Source organism: Halichondria panicea, chromosome 5 (genome assembly GCF_963675165.1).
Source record: "Halichondria panicea chromosome 5, odHalPani1.1, whole genome shotgun sequence".
Classification (NCBI taxonomy): domain Eukaryota; kingdom Metazoa; phylum Porifera; class Demospongiae; order Suberitida; family Halichondriidae; genus Halichondria; species Halichondria panicea.
The window spans coordinates 2,712,616-2,728,317 of NC_087381.1; the positions used below are offsets into that span (position 1 = coordinate 2,712,616).

The 15,702-nt window shown below is 38.5% G+C and overlaps 1 protein-coding gene across 2 annotated transcripts; it reads right to left on the minus strand.

Moving 5' to 3' along the window:
- Positions 1 to 325: 325 nt before the first annotated feature.
- LOC135335789 (uncharacterized) lies at positions 326 to 3,028 on the minus strand. 2 transcript variants are annotated; one of them, XM_064531358.1, is made up of 5 exons: positions 2,591 to 3,028; positions 2,321 to 2,422; positions 1,845 to 1,916; positions 1,626 to 1,697; positions 326 to 1,556 (listed from the first exon to the last, which is right to left on the minus strand). In XM_064531358.1, exons 1-5 carry the CDS (start codon positions 2,680 to 2,682, stop codon positions 542 to 544), a joined length of 1,353 nt encoding a protein of 450 aa, XP_064387428.1. In that variant the 5' UTR covers positions 2,683 to 3,028; the 3' UTR covers positions 326 to 541. The 2 variants fall into 2 exon arrangements, with proteins under 2 accessions (XP_064387428.1, XP_064387430.1); XM_064531360.1 differs by lacking the exon at positions 1,626 to 1,697.
- Positions 3,029 to 15,702: the final 12,674 nt, after the last annotated feature.

The following is a 15,702-nucleotide window of genomic DNA, read 5'->3' on the forward strand; positions in this document are numbered from 1 at the left end:
AAGCCTTTGAAGAGCTCCATTTGACTCACTCGCACTTCTTTGTTAGCCCCAGCGCTTGTATTGCTGGCTGTCCTATAGGAATGGCTTGTGTGAGCGCTTTACTGCTACTGTTGGCCAAACTTAGATACCAATTTCGAATTTCCGAGTCTATTCCGCTCACCACTTTCAGAACCCCCTTGGCAGATTATCTTGCAATTAATTAGACCATGCCATAATTATGTTTTGAACATGATACATTACAAAACCATTTTGTTATGGTTTTGTATGTTTTAAACACATGAGTCCTAGGTACATACATTTCATTACAGTAACATGATGTATACTATTTCAATGAACCAAAACTTTATTAAAGTGTAGCTAATGTCAATCTCATATAATAAAAATTATACAATTATTACAATATTATAGTGTCTATAATTATATAGCTACAAATTATTATAGTCAACTGTTTATAAATAGCTAAACTATATATACACATGCAGCACTAGGATAGGTCAAGTCCATAAAAAGCAGTCCAGAGTATATGTTCCTTGTAAGTCTCTTAGCACCAACCCACGTGCTTCTTGGTGTACTCGCAAAGGTTGCCCAGATCATTGGTGTCCATAATGCAGCCACCTTGAGAAGAAGTGCAGGTCTTGCAGTTGGCATTTTTAGCAGTGCAGCTTCCCTTGCCATACCGTTGGTAGCACTGACAATTTGTGTATTCGTCAGGAGCATTAAAAACATGTCCAATTTCGTGAGCGAAAACCCTGTCAATCTGATCGGAACCCCAACCGTCATTGCTGTACTGCATGTATAGAGGTCCGCCACCAAAATATGCATATGCGAAATGGCTTTGCTTATACTTGGAGAAGAAACCAAGGAAAGCACCATTAGCACGACCACGGTTTTTAATATATTGTGCTGCTCTGTTCCTTCCAGCTTTACCAGCTGGGAAACCAAAAGCTCTGAGTGTAGGATTAGCAAACTTGTCGTGGCAAGATGGGTAGCTAGAGCAAGAGGTTGGGTTGGAAGCAGTTATTCTTGCCTTCCCATAATACATCACAAACGACAACCTAACCCCATTTTTCCGAGCTTGGTTTGACCAGAATTTAAGTCCTGCTAGACATTCACTTATAATCTTCTTTTTCTCCCTATTGCTTATTGCTAACCTACCAGGACCGGAAGAAATAAAAATTAGAACGGCAATCTTCCCAGTCATGGTTTGGCGGTAGGGTGCATCTACCTGAAAATCTTCGTCTGAATCTTCTCGTTTAAAGGCCATTGGAGCTGTTTTTTCTGTCCACTTTTGAATCGTTGGTTGTGGTTTCAGCTCATCTTCTCGTGCCATCCAGTAGGCATTAGCATGGCTTAAAGTTTCTGCTGATGCTGAGCTCGAAATATGGGCTGAAGCTTGACTGAAGCTATTTTGCTTGGCTACATGAGAGGGGACATTTGCAACCAAGAGGTTGTGACCAAGTTGGAGTAGAACGTGGCCCCCAGCAGCTTCCACTTCAGCAGTTGCCTCGTCAATGTTTTCAGTGTGAAGCAACATCTCCTCCATGGTGGCAGGACTCCTGTAGAGCAGATAACATATAGTACATGTATATAATATTAACCAATTTTGAAATCTGGCAGAAATTTACCGTTGTGAGTCTTGTTCGTGGGATGGCTTTGGTGAAATATCTCCCTCGATAACTGCTCCATTCTGAAGTTCACTATACAAAATTACATACAACTTGTTTGCATTGTGGCATATCGTGTTGGTAATCATAATTATACCATAATGTTAGAAACGGGTACTGATTTTAACGAATTTTAGTGAATTTATAATTAACCAATTTTGAAATCTGGCAGAAATTTACCCTTGTGAGTCTTGTTCGTGGGATGGCTTTGGTGAAATATCTCCCTCAATATCTGCTCCATTCTGAAGTTCACTATACAAAATTAGTAGTTCAACATACAACTTGTTTGCATTGTGGCATATCGTGTTGGTAATCATAATTATACCATAATGTTACTAATTTAGAAACGGGTATTGATTTAACGAATTTTAGTGAATTTGTAATTAATGCTAAATTATATCCGCGTTAATAAAAAATGAAAATGTATGTTTGAGAGTATAGCATATAATTATTATGCATGCTAAGCAAGCTATAGCTCTTTCATATCTGACTCCAAATTTTCTGTTCAACTTCATACTTGTACGTACATCTTTTGACACATAAATTATTGAGCTAATAAATTTGGCTGCAATTCCGTCAAAATTAGTACCCTAAAAACAGACTGAAAACGTCAGGCTGGCTCGTTTAAGGTAATTATAATGTCAGCATAAACATACCGATCATTGATCAGCGACTCAAGTTTTTGAATGTCTCCAATTGCTTCGAGATGAGGCTCATCATCATCAGCTTTCAGGTCTTGCAATATCTCTTCAACTTCACTGATATGAAACAAAGCAGAGGCATTCATGCATAATAATTACATGGTATCCTGTCAAGAAGTAGGTAAAGATGCATGCAGCTAATGAGACTGCTGATAATCATTGAAACATAAGAAAGGGCCGGTATAATCTCGGGGAATATATATATTATATATGTATATAACTCACTTGAGCACTGTTTCCAGTTTAGCCTCTTTGTCAACCAGACCAGCTAGTGATGTGGAAATCATACAGCAAATCACAAGCAGCAGCAACTTCATTTCGTTCCGTTGGCTTTTCTTGTCTTTTCTTGTTGATTTGAAATCTCCGCTGAGAATGAAGAAACCTCCAAATAGCGTGCTTTTATAGAATCAGGTACAGCAAAGGCATGCACATGCATGCAGTTGATCGAGTCAAAGCTAGCACATAACAGAGAGTAGTCTCATGAATCAACCGCCTTTCCTCGTATTGCTATTGTGGAATTCCGACCTGACCAATCAGATCAAAGATTGACACAATTAGAGGATCTACGCAGTGGGACGCATTTAGCTAGCCTAACTATTATGACCGTTAGTCAGGCAAGGAGCTGTAGTAAAGCAAGTTGCATTCTTCCTGCACTAATGCAATGACAATTATCCTCCTGGAAAGGTGGCTGACAGGCTGATTGATGATACTAACACCATGAAAATTGATACCATTGTGAATGACCTTCATACTTAACAATAAGTGCTCCTCCAGGAAAGGTGGCTGACAGGCTGATTAATGATACTAATACCATGAAAATTGATAGCATTGTGAATGACCTTCATACTTAAGTGCTCCTCCAGGAAAGGTGGTTGACAGGTTGATTCACGAGACTAATACCGTAACAATTGACACCATTATGCAATGACTTAAGTGCCTCAAGGCAGCCCATCATGCATGCATTCATGCACGTCATGATCTACTTGACTATAGTTCGTAAAAGATCGGGTTGTATGAGTTATAATTGCATTCCAACGTGTACTTGCTCAGTAGGATGGTATATATACTCATGAATGTTCTACTTATACTCTATATCTATACAACGTGTTTCTATACTGTTTTACATACGGAATAGCCCTAAAAGTGATGTTTACTATCTATATGCTCACAACCATTTGCACTGCATTTTGTGTAACTGATATATGTATCAAGTTTCCAGCTTCTCAAATTCCCATTGTCATAGCAAGGATTTACCATCACACTCTAATTGTACAGTAGTATAAAGTGGAGGAATTCTCTAGAGGTATATACACTGTATAGTCAGAGTGCATGTATCTATTGCAGTATAAGCGGGCACGTATACCAGAGCTATAATTATGACTTGTATATACCTTGAGTCTCACGCACACGAGATCAACTTTCATACATGAGATTAATTCCCACGATACAATTCTTATACAAGATAAACTTTGTGTGAAGTCAACTCTCAAATACTATGCATCAATTAAATTTACTACCACACTCTAATTGTATACTAGATCTAGCTGTAGTAAATTAAAGTGAAGGAATTCATTCTAGAGATATAGTATAATTGCACTATGCACATACCAGAGCTATTGAGTCTCACGCACAAGAGATCAACTTTCATGCATGAGATTACTTCCCACGAGACAATTCTTATACAAGAGAAAGTTTGTGTGAAGTCAACTCTCAAATTTACCATCACACTCTAATTGTAAAGTAGAGCACTTGGGGTGTGGTAAACATATAGCTCTGGTATGCATGTGCACACTTATAGTTTAAGTTTCATTTTAAGCTGTACTGTACCAAGATTTTGGGTTGGTATATATAGTCTTTGCATGCTCCAACTAGTTGAGGGGCTCATGCTTTGCGATCTTTACCAGTTGGGTCCAACACTCTTCTCGTTGCACCTCTTTTTTTATGTGAGACACTCGATCTCCTATTTTACTATCAGCCTGCATGTGTTTCTATCAAATGAGGCGATTTTATAGCAGAGGATCCAGAGGTACAACATCCATCCCTCAACATGCTGATTATAAGTTCATGAATGTTCTATAAGTTCTTCCAACAAAATAAAGCACGTAATTATCTAGATGTTCAGTTCTCCACATACCCCTATAGTACATGCATAGAATAGTTTAATAATTATAGAAGTGCATGGGTCACTATAATACAGTATAATAATACTTTGCTTAACCTACTGCATGTCCTTCGCATACAGAAATTATCCTATTTCACTGCATTGTATTTGACTGTGATAAATTAAGTTTCCTGCCGCTCAAATGTAACATTAAGCAAGGCAGGTACGAAGTATTGCAAAAAGGATTAGTGGCCTTGGAACAATCGAGGTTCTCCAAGTAAAACACATTATCTATAACGTTCTACTGCAACCCACATTAACATAACTATACCTAGAAGTGATCATCACTGTTGTGGTTTACCAGCTAGTGACAAAGAATTAATTCTAGGATAATTGAATTCCTCCAATTAATCATTCAGGTATAGTAAAGTAAGTACATCTTCCACTGGTACACTATAGCCAGACTATAGTCTAGTTATAGTTATGAGGGTTGTGGTTTGTCGCCTGTTTAGGAAATTCATTATAATTATAGAGATATTGAGTCAGCTAGAGTATCTCTATTGCACTATAGTCACTACACTCGGTTATTGATTGCAGCCCACACACATCTAATTGGTCATGACTATTACGTAAAAGAGATGGGTCTTAAGTTACTTGTATTTCACTGAACACTTGCTCAGTAGAATGTTAAGTGGATAGTACCAGGACTACCTTCATGCACGCACTCCTGATGGTATACTCATGAATGTTGTGTTGGCAGGGGATGTAATGCCTCGGTTAGCTTAGATATAGGTCACACTCACAGAGGTTCAGGTAACAACAATCGAATAATTATTCACAAAGAGATCAATCCGACACACATGCTATTTAATATTACACAATTGCAATTTACTTAAGGTCATGTAACTAAAAAGAACCACTTGTTGAGTTCTTTCCTGTGCAATAGACCTAGACAGGCTAATCTATAAGGCTTCTAATCAAATCCGATTGCAGCTCAGAGCTGAGGCAAAGTCAGACTACTACAAACTAGCAGAGACTATCAACAAGTTGATTCTTAGAGATAATAGCGTAATAACAACTGACATTTTTTTAGGGCAAAAACAGAACTAATCAAAGAGGCTCAAAAACATACTAGGAGCAGAGCCCCTAGGTGGAGTTTCAGTACAAAGATGAGGCCAAAACCACAATTCAAAGTGTGAAAAGACTATAATTATGATGCATACAACATAACACAAGATGAGTGGGTGAGAGTGGATGAGTGTAAATTGTGATTCATCAAACATAAACACCACTTGGGGTCTGTTATCATAGCAACTGGGTGGGGCACGGTTTAACTACCATAAACTCCCGCATTCCTCATAAACTCCCTTGCCTTGAGGGCGCACTGATTTTATACTAGATCTACACTAGCTTGTTGCAAGGGCAGTATACAGATGGGTGCATGGGGCTCGCTAAACACCAGGAAGGCGGCTTACTTATACACTTCTGCTTCTGATAGGTCCACCACTCAGCAGAAAATGTATCCATAATGATATGTCATTTTCTATCATTCACATCACCTGCCCAATCAACATATCCGTGTAAACAACAATAGTACTTGATCCTCTTTTGAGTAGAGTATATACCATCATGACTCAAAGTCTCTTTGGATAGGCACTGGGTGCAGTTTGTCTCTACCGGATTATAAGCGCATGCATGTTTGGGGTCAATAGCAAAGCAGGCAACCCTAACTGGATCTATATCATACTATTATGTTACAGTTCATTTTACAGTTCATTCACATCATTGAAATTCATATTATATTGACCAGGAACTTGGAATAAAAGGACCTCATCCACGTGTCACATTCTCTCGATCTCAGCATGATCAGACAAGGTAACAGCTGCCCAGAGAGTCCTTCCAGATGGATATCACCAGCTATATAGCTATCCTGCACTGTACAAGCTAACTAGCTCATAGATAAAACAAAATTAGATGCTAAAATTTCACTAATAACCATCGCATAATTGCCAAATCGGAAAAGCGCTTCAACTCAAGTATAAAAAGCCTGCAAGTTGAGCATGTGCTAATAAAGATACGCTTATAGTCAAGTAAGCGCTAATAATCCGGTATGTGTTATTAAATAGAAGTCCAACAAACAGTAACGTAGTTGGCTTTGATGAAAGCGCCAACAGCATAAGATTCATCAGGTCACTAGTACTTACAAACAGGTACATCAAGCACATGCATGCAGAGTCTAGTCTATGCATTTATCCTCGTCTGAGGCTAGTGTGAGTTTGGAGCAAGCATTCATTACTGGTTTCGCAGTCTTGCATTCCAAACTTTGTCAACAGATTTTTCGTATGCAGGGGTTGTCCAATCCAGATTGAGCCACCCTCGTGCCGCTCGACTATGATTCCGAGGAAATAACTCAAGTTGCCGAGGTCCTTCATGTTGAACTTCCTTGATAGTGCGGTCTTGACTTCAGACAGGGCAGGGCACTGTTTGTTATGCCGGCCAGGATAATGTCATCCACATAAGGTACAGCTTATCGTCTCTTGTACCCAAATAGATCGATGCACGGGTCGTTTTTCGATTGACTGAACTCCATTTCACTCAGTTGTGAGTCGAGTGCTACATTCTAGTACCGAGGTGATTTTTTGAGTCCGTAGATGCTTTTCTTCAATTTACACACTATTATAGGTTTTCCTTCGCCTCACTCAAAACTTATGGGTTTCCTCATGTAAATCTCCTCCTTGAGAGAGCCCTTTAGGATCGAATGCCGTGGTCACATCCACTTGTTGTAACATGAGATTTTGTTGCACAGATAGTAGCATGCAGAGACTCTATATAGTCTCACCACAGGGCAAAAGGTTTTGTCATAAATTCCATGCCATATACGTTTTGTGTGAATCCTTGAGCCACTAATCTCGCTTTATAGTGCTCAACTGTGCCGTCAGCCCAAGTCTTCTTCGTGAAGACCCATTTACTTCCAACTGTATTCCAACTAGGTGGTAGTTTCATCAAGTCTCACACATCTTCATTTTCCATTGCTGCTTTCCATTTTCTTGTTACTATACTGCATGGCTTCATTGAATGTGGTTGGGTCTATTAATGGCATACTGGTATGTCAGGCTGTCTTCTCATTCTGCATGGTAGAGACCTAGCTTCTAATTGACTGATTGATTTTCAGGTTGCTCGTCTTTGGATTGTACGTTATCGCTGCTCGTTTCATCAATTGTGTCACTTGGGATTGATAATCACTGAGTTTGTAATCATCGGTGATTACACCCATTACTGTGATTACGGTGATTACATACATTACAGTGATTGATTACAAATCATTATACGGCGATTACATGCATTACTGTGATTACACTCATTAGAATGCATTCCATGAAAAAGTCATAGTGCTGAGATAATATCTATTGACTGCATGTTGCACAGAATATCTAGTTCGTGGCCTATGCTTTGACATTGTTTCTATATATTGCTCTTCTAGAAATTGCCTGTCTGCATGCATGCAGAGCATTGTCAATAAAATTATGTTCACAATCAAACCCAGCATATACTGTATAATTATATATTGATAATTATGTGCATCATCTATTAAGTATTATGTGCATGCATGGGATTAGGACACACCCATGCATGCATTGAAGAATTAGCATCACCTCTGTGTTGAAAAGTTCTTTGGGAAATAAGGATGTTGCACTTTGGTGAAATTACACTTGACGTGAAGAATTTTTTATAATTATAGTTATAGCACATTTAATTCGTACTGATACTATAGCTACGTATTAAGAAAGAGAAAGTTTGAGGTTTAAACAACACTACAGGGTTTCCTAAATTAAACCTTATAGGCGTTTCAATATATACTGACTATTGTTGATGCAGCACTGGCTGAATACACTTGGTGAATTCCTTGCAATGCAACCTCATTTTATATGTAGCATACGGTACTTTTAGTTTCATTTAGAAATACGTATATAGCTACTTGCGTCAATACATATAATTATAGTGGATTCAGTGAAATTAATTGTCATGGATGTATGGTCTATATAATAATTATAGCCATGCAGTGCAAGTACAGAGTGAGGTGGTTCTATTCCAAAGGAGCTCTACTTGTTCTGTTCTGGATTCTAATTATCACCTTTGTCATCGTACCAATGTTCAAAGTGTTGCCTCCTATACAATTTTCAACAAACGATTTTTACTCTTGGATATATGGTTTTTTAGTTCTACTATCAATGTTAGCTGTGCCACTGGCAGGATGGTTGGCGGACGCAAAGTTTGGAAACTATAGAGTAGTAAAATTTGGTGTATGGCTTTTATTCCTGAGTACTGTTCTTAATTGCTTCTATCACTTAATTGCACCGTTTGTAGGTAATGTTTTGGTTCTGTGTTTGTGATTATACGTTTTGTACATTGCAGGATGTATTTTCTGTCTTTACTATTGTTTCAACTGGGTGTGGATCAGATGCCCGATGCTTCAAGCTCCAACATTAGCAGTTTCATCACTTGGTTTGTTTGTAGTGGTACATTCGGAACACATTTAGGCATTGTTTTATACACTTTGAAAGTAGAATGTTTGGATGTTTCGCTGCATTCCAACTATCAACAAGTTTTGAGCTTGTTTCTTGTTCTGTGCTTAAGCCGTGTTCTTATTTCGGATTTTTGTCTCTCTCGAAAGTGGCTAATAATTGAACCAAAGTCACCAAACTCTCTCAAAACCATCTACCAAGTTCTCAAGTTTGCAGCCAAGCACAAAGCTCCCCTCAATCTCAGTGCTCTCACATACTGGGAGGAAGACGTACCTTCAAGAATGGATCTGGGAAAGTCGAGATACGGCGGACCATTCACTACAGAGCAAGTTGAAGATGTGAAGACATTGTTTCGTATTCTCTTAGTAAGTTTTCCATTAGCAGTTTTTGCTTTGTCATTTTTCTTGCGTTCTTACTTCGATGTATTGATACCCAATGGTCTGAACTTATGTAGTGCGCAAATAATTAGATTATTTTCATACGGAGAAAATTTGTGTTCCATACTTTGGACTTTATTGCACGAGTTTCTAATCTTTCCACTGCTTAGAGATAGACTTCCAAGTATTCTAAAGAAGATAGGAATTGCTTCATTTCTTTCTGTTGTAGTGAGTTTGATTCTGAAGCTTATTAATTAATACTTTGAAGGAGGTTTGATAGCAATTGATTGGACTATTCATATACCAATACAGGGATTGGTTGTACAAAATAATGTTCGCCACTTCAGCATTTGAATTTTGTTGTTCCCAATCACCATACAGTATGAGAGGTCTGCTTTCAGTATATATAGCTGTCTTAGGTGTTCTGTCAGCCATGTTCGGTTATGGTACAAGCGGTATATTGAAGAAATATACTTGTGAGGCAAGTTGGTGTTTTCCTGTTTCTTGGTGTGTGAAAGTAACTCTATGCATTATAGGGCTAATCTTTTACTGTGTTGTGGCTCGGCGATACAAGAGAAGAGTGAGGGGAGATGGTTATTTTGCACAGACAATTATGGAAGAAGTTTACGATCGTTATCTCACTCCAAGAGACAGCAAGTGAATGAATTTGTCACATGATTATATGAATGCTTGATTAGTTATACGACATTATAGTTCTTGAGTGTATTTTAGGTATACTTTAGTGTGGTATAAATTTATGTGTGTTTTAACAGGTGCATGTTTACGGGGAAGGTATTGTTTAATTTTTAGGGCCGGTATATAGAGTCATTGGTAGTCTGGCCACTCCCCCCCCCCCAATTCATATTGGAAAAAGAGACTGCAATTCGAAAAACTAAGTGATTGGTGTGTCTGTCGGTTTGTGTGTGTGTGTGTGTGTTTGCATGGGAGGACAAAAGAAAGAGCTGTTTGAGTGAACTATAGAACATTTTATGGACTGCTTTAACTGCTGATAAAAACAGAATAATACCCTGCCTATTATACTTGAAAATTGTAGGCGATCCTCGAAAGGCGACAAAAACAGTATTTTCTCCCTTTACTATGCATGTGTGCTAGAGTACGGCATCGATAATCACACTCATTCTAAGCAGTGATCAAATTTGCACAATTAATGAAAGCACTGCAAGTTACTCGATCTCAACCAGATCCTATACCCTCCTTCGACAAAACAAAAGCATCTAGGAAGATATAAATTCAACCATAAGACACTTAGTAACCTCACCTGTCACCTCATCATTAAGTATACATAATTATATACATGTTTATTTTTGCTTGTGTGTATACACTGTAGTTTTGCAACCACTTACTTTAAACATTATATAATATAATTTATTGACATCCCTTAGAGTACAGTATTACACTTATGATTAGTGTCAAGACTCACAAAGGGTGTTTAGTAAGATAATAAATACATTGTTGTCGTGTTTATAATTATGTATATAACTAAAATAGATCTAGTTTTTTTTACTGATATGGATGCCATCATGAAGCCCTTATCCTTTAACTACACTGTCCACAGTATGAGCTTAGACATGCTTAGGGCTCCAGCTTGAGATACTCTCATAATTATACCATGTAGCTTAGATTTAAGCCGCAATGGAGGGCCTGTAATCGAGGCTACAATCCGTAAGTAGGAGTGTGACATATGACGTAATGCGTTTCCAATCTCTTTCCTTTACTATCTATGACTATACCAACCCACAATCTTGTTTTCAAACTTTTTGTTACTTCAATGCACATGCTCTTCCAACCCTACTCTTCCCCATTTTTTCAAAAATGTTTTTTGCACTTGTTTGCAAACTTTTTTCAATGCATGCATGCATAGAGTGGTCCTGGGAGGCCACGTAACTAATCACGTTTTGTTAATGGGCGGTTTTTTTTAGGGTTACCCATCTTGTGCACTCCCTTTTTGGTTTGAACAGCTTATCCAACATGCAACCATAGATACCGTATAGTGAGAAATTTTCGAGGCACTTATATTTCGTGGATTGGCCTCTAAAAGCATTTCGTTGCAAATGTTCGCGGAATGACTGCTTACCGGAAGCCACGCCTTTGCACGTTATAGCAGGTAATTCTAATTAAAGAACAATTTTCATGGACTTAAATTTTCGTGTATGATTGCTAACCCACGAAATCCGTGAAAATTAAGCCCCTCGAAAAGTTCGCACTATATGGTAGTCTACTTCTCACCATTATTTTTTTCACAAATACACTACACTTGTTTCTTATAGGTACCAGCACATAGATTCTATGGTGCTACCTAGATCAAATATCTTCAGTATAGGTGGCATTACCATAGTACTATGATAAAAAAGAAAGCTGCTACAGCTAGATTTAGCTATATATAGCTAGCTGTAGGCTGATCGAATTTTTATTTGCACTGTTGCAGTGTCTGTCATGATAATTATCATAAAGTTCTTGGTCTTTAGCAATAATCATAAGCCTTATGATTATTGCATGCATGCATCTCTACAAGACCAAGAACTTTAAATTTATGATAAGGGGCAGAATAAAAGCTGCTCAGATAAGAGCTTGTGTCAACTTGCATGCGAGGAGCTATAATAATAATAATAATAATTATGGTTTCTCAACACATTATAATGAAATGCAATTATAAGTTATGATTTAACAAAAGGGTGAGTTGAAGGCTAAACTGAACTTGTCAGTTAGCCGTAAGTAATAAAATACAATAATAATAATTATGGACATACACAATTACAAAAAAAGAAAAAAAAAATGATACCAGATGAATATAAGAATTAAGTGGGCGAATGATGATGGCATGGCTGAACATTTATTACAAGGGCAAGAAAAATGGTAGGTGCAAGGATTGTCAGATGTGAAGTTTTTTATGAAATGAGACCAGAGATATTTAAATATGACGTGTTTTATACATTTTGATGATAGAGTTAAGTCAATAGGAGGTAGCTTGTTCCATAGTTTTGGTAAGCGGTTAAAATAGAAGTGACTTTGTAGGTGTGAGGAAGAGAGGACGTGCTTTAAAGTTAACTTGCTGGACGAACGGGTATTGGTATTATCTTGAAAATTTATATAACTACGAATGTTGAATCGCACAGAGGGATTTTTTAGCGAATTAACTAGAAACATGATGTCTGCCATTTCAAGATAATACATTAAAGGCATTATTTCAAGTTTTATCAGGCAATTTCTGTAGTCCATTGAGTTTCCAATAATAAACTTGGTTGCCCTTCTCTGTACTGTTTCTAGTTTGCGGATGTCTTTGATCAGAGCAGGTCGCCATATCTGAGAACAATACGATAATTGTGATCGAACGAGGGAAATAAATAATTTCTTTTTCACTGAAACTGTTGAGGTTGATGAAAATGTACGCTTTAGCAAACCCAAGATACGATATGCCGCTGAGCAGATGTGCTCATAGTGATTTGTCCAGTTAAGGTTGTTGTCTTTAAGGGTAGTTTTAGATGAAATAGTCTGGTCGCCTAGCTTGTAGTTAAAGTCTAAAACGGAGTGATTAGCACGATGGAACTGCATTATAATACACTTGGAGGCATTGAAATGTAAACTCCATTTAGTACTCCAATCTGAGAGGCTTGTTAAATTGGCTTGTAATTGATCACAGTCTGAAGTAGATGAGATTGAATGAGAGCATTTTGTGTCATCAGCAAACAGATATACTTTACCGTTGGGTAATAGCTAGGTCTAGCCTCTTTCACCGGCACGGCCTTCTAAGAGTGATTCCCTGATGAAGTGCGGCCTGGGATCGTATTGTTCTCAGATATGGCGATTTCTGTAGTCCATTGAGTTTCCAATAATAAACTAGTTGGGCAGAGCCCGACCGTCCCTGACGGGAGGTCGGGTTTCAAGCCTATGTCAAGATTTGTCTTGCTGAATTATGTAACACGCTGATAAGCAGCTATGAATAATCATTTTATTCTATGAATATTATTATTCTGAAGTGGGGTGTTAACCAATTTTACCTTGCTTGAGGTTGCGCAACCGGACGTGACACAGACCACAGTAGAAATGCTGCAATCTGATTGGGCTGCAACTATAGTTGCAGCAAAGACAAATCCTGACATAGGCTTGAAACCCTACCTCCCGTCAGGGACGGTCGGGCTCCGCCCAACTAATAATAAACTTGGTTGCCCTTCTCTGTACTGCAACCAGTAATCATAGGCTAGCAAGGAGCATTAACTGGAGAGGTAAGAATCAACAGTGCAAAACACTACTGTTGCTATAGATCTCAAGTGGTTGCTAAGATAAGAGGGGTGTGGCCATCTGCTATGTCTGAGCATGCTCAGTAGGCAAACAATGGCGACCTCACCTCTGCACTCAAGAATTTAAAAAGTGGTGGTTGGCTTTGATGAGAAACGCGTCAACAGCATAAGATGCATCAGGTCACTAGTACTTACAGACAGGTATATACATCAAGTTTCAAATTGCAGATTGGTACATGCATGCGAGGTCTAGTCGGGCTATGCATTTATCCTCGTCTGCATGAGGCTGATGTGAGTTTGGAGCCAGCATTCATAGATGTGCTGACTGGTTTCTTGGTTTTTGTCCATACCAGGCCTCATAGGGAGTTATTTGATCGTGTTTTTCTGGCATTCGATATTTTGGACACACTCATGCAGGAGACTGTAGGAGAGTTTGGGAACAGAACAAACAACACGTTCTCAACTGTTCGTTTTTCCATCAGGCAACAATACTTCTATATTATTTTTATACCTGTACAGTTCTTTCAGCAGTGCCATCTTGAATTGTCTCCAAACGCTTCAGCTTTATAAACTTGCTGTCGTCATTATACACATTGATACGACATGTTGCACCATACTCAACCATCCAGCTTCTTTTCGAGACGTAACAAAAAGTCCATCGCTTTCTTGTTTCTTGGCAGTTTTTGCGTCTTGCTTGAACTTCTGCGATGCAAATAATTTCCGGCAGTCTTTCTTGTGCGGACTTGTGAAAAAAATGGCAAGTATAAAATTGGCGTTTCTTCCCACTCTTCTGTTTTGCAAACAGGCTGCATGTGCATGCATTGTGGTTTTCTCACTCACTTTTGTCTCACTTTTGTTTCTCGGTCACAACAGCTCACTTATAGGCACATTTTCGGACTGTACCTCTAACACTGTCACCAGCTAGTACGTTAATGATTCCGGCAGGCTAAGAGCCAGGAGGTGCACCACTATGTCTTCCTCCGATACTGCGTCTCCAATCACTACAAGTGTTTCGAAAATCTTGTTTATCTTGATGTGTTTGTCAGTGTACTCCTTCTTTGAGCCTCAGGGTGTAAGCTTTCTTCTCATGCATATGTAGCTTGTTAGCCCGCTGGAACTGCTTCCAGCCTAGTTCAGACTGTGCTCCTGGCTCTCTTAGCAACGGGTCCACTGCAAATAACGAGTGTTGCAAGCTGAGCTGTGCTAATGCCTCTCACCGTTGTTTTGCTTTCACTCAAATTAGAAGAGGTGAAGAGGTATAATTATATGTTATTATTGTTGATTGTTGCAAATGTTGACAAAATTGAATTGGCTAGCATTATCTCTAGTGCAATAGAGATACTTTAGCTGACTCAGCTTGTTGAAGCACTAGAAATCCATAAACTACTCTAATGCCGATGTTGAGTAAAAGTCTGCGAGGACAGAGTCAATTAATGCCTTAGCAAATTCGAGAAATACAATATGCGGGTATATTTCGAGGTTATACACTTTTGCGGAATGACCGTTAGAAAGGTTTTCGCGGAATTAAGTTTCATAGAATAGCTGAACAGCCTTTCTGCAGCATGATATTAAATTCGTGAGTATAAATGTTTGCAGTATAGACGAACATTTATACCGTCGAAATATACCTGCTATATATAATTATACGGTACATTAATGACATAGGTGAAGGGATCTCCTCCGAGTATAACTGTTTGCTGCACAATATACAGATGTGTGAACAGCCAAAATAATATCATGCATGTATAACTCCAACGAGACAGAACTACATGGCGGCTATCGTTCAGGGCATGTATATACCCCCTTGTCAAGGCTATACCTTGGTATAAAAAGTCACAATTCATGAATATAATTAAACCTCTATAATGAGGGTATAGGCATCAATATTATGGCTACATTCCATTCCAATAAGTGTACGTACGCATGGAGTGTAACATATAATTATGTCACTACTGTAACAACTGTAACACCAGTCACCACTGTAACAACTGTAACATCTGTCAACATTGTAACAACTGTAACAACTGTAACACTTGTCACCACTGTAACGCTAGTCACCACTGTAACAACTGTAACGTCT

Bases quoted from the DNA above. Each gene is read 5' to 3' on its own strand.
- LOC135335789 (XM_064531358.1), bottom strand. From the start codon at position 2,682: ATGAAGTTGCTGCTGCTTGTGATTTGCTGTATGATTTCCACATCACTA. The intron at 2,423-2,590 runs GTGAGTTATATA...GTTTCATATCAG, and splicing joins AAACTGGAAACAGTGCTCAA to TGAAGTTGAAGAGATATTGC. The intron at 1,917-2,320 runs GTATGTTTATGC...AATTTTGTATAG, and splicing joins GAGTCGCTGATCAATGATCG to TGAACTTCAGAATGGAGCAG.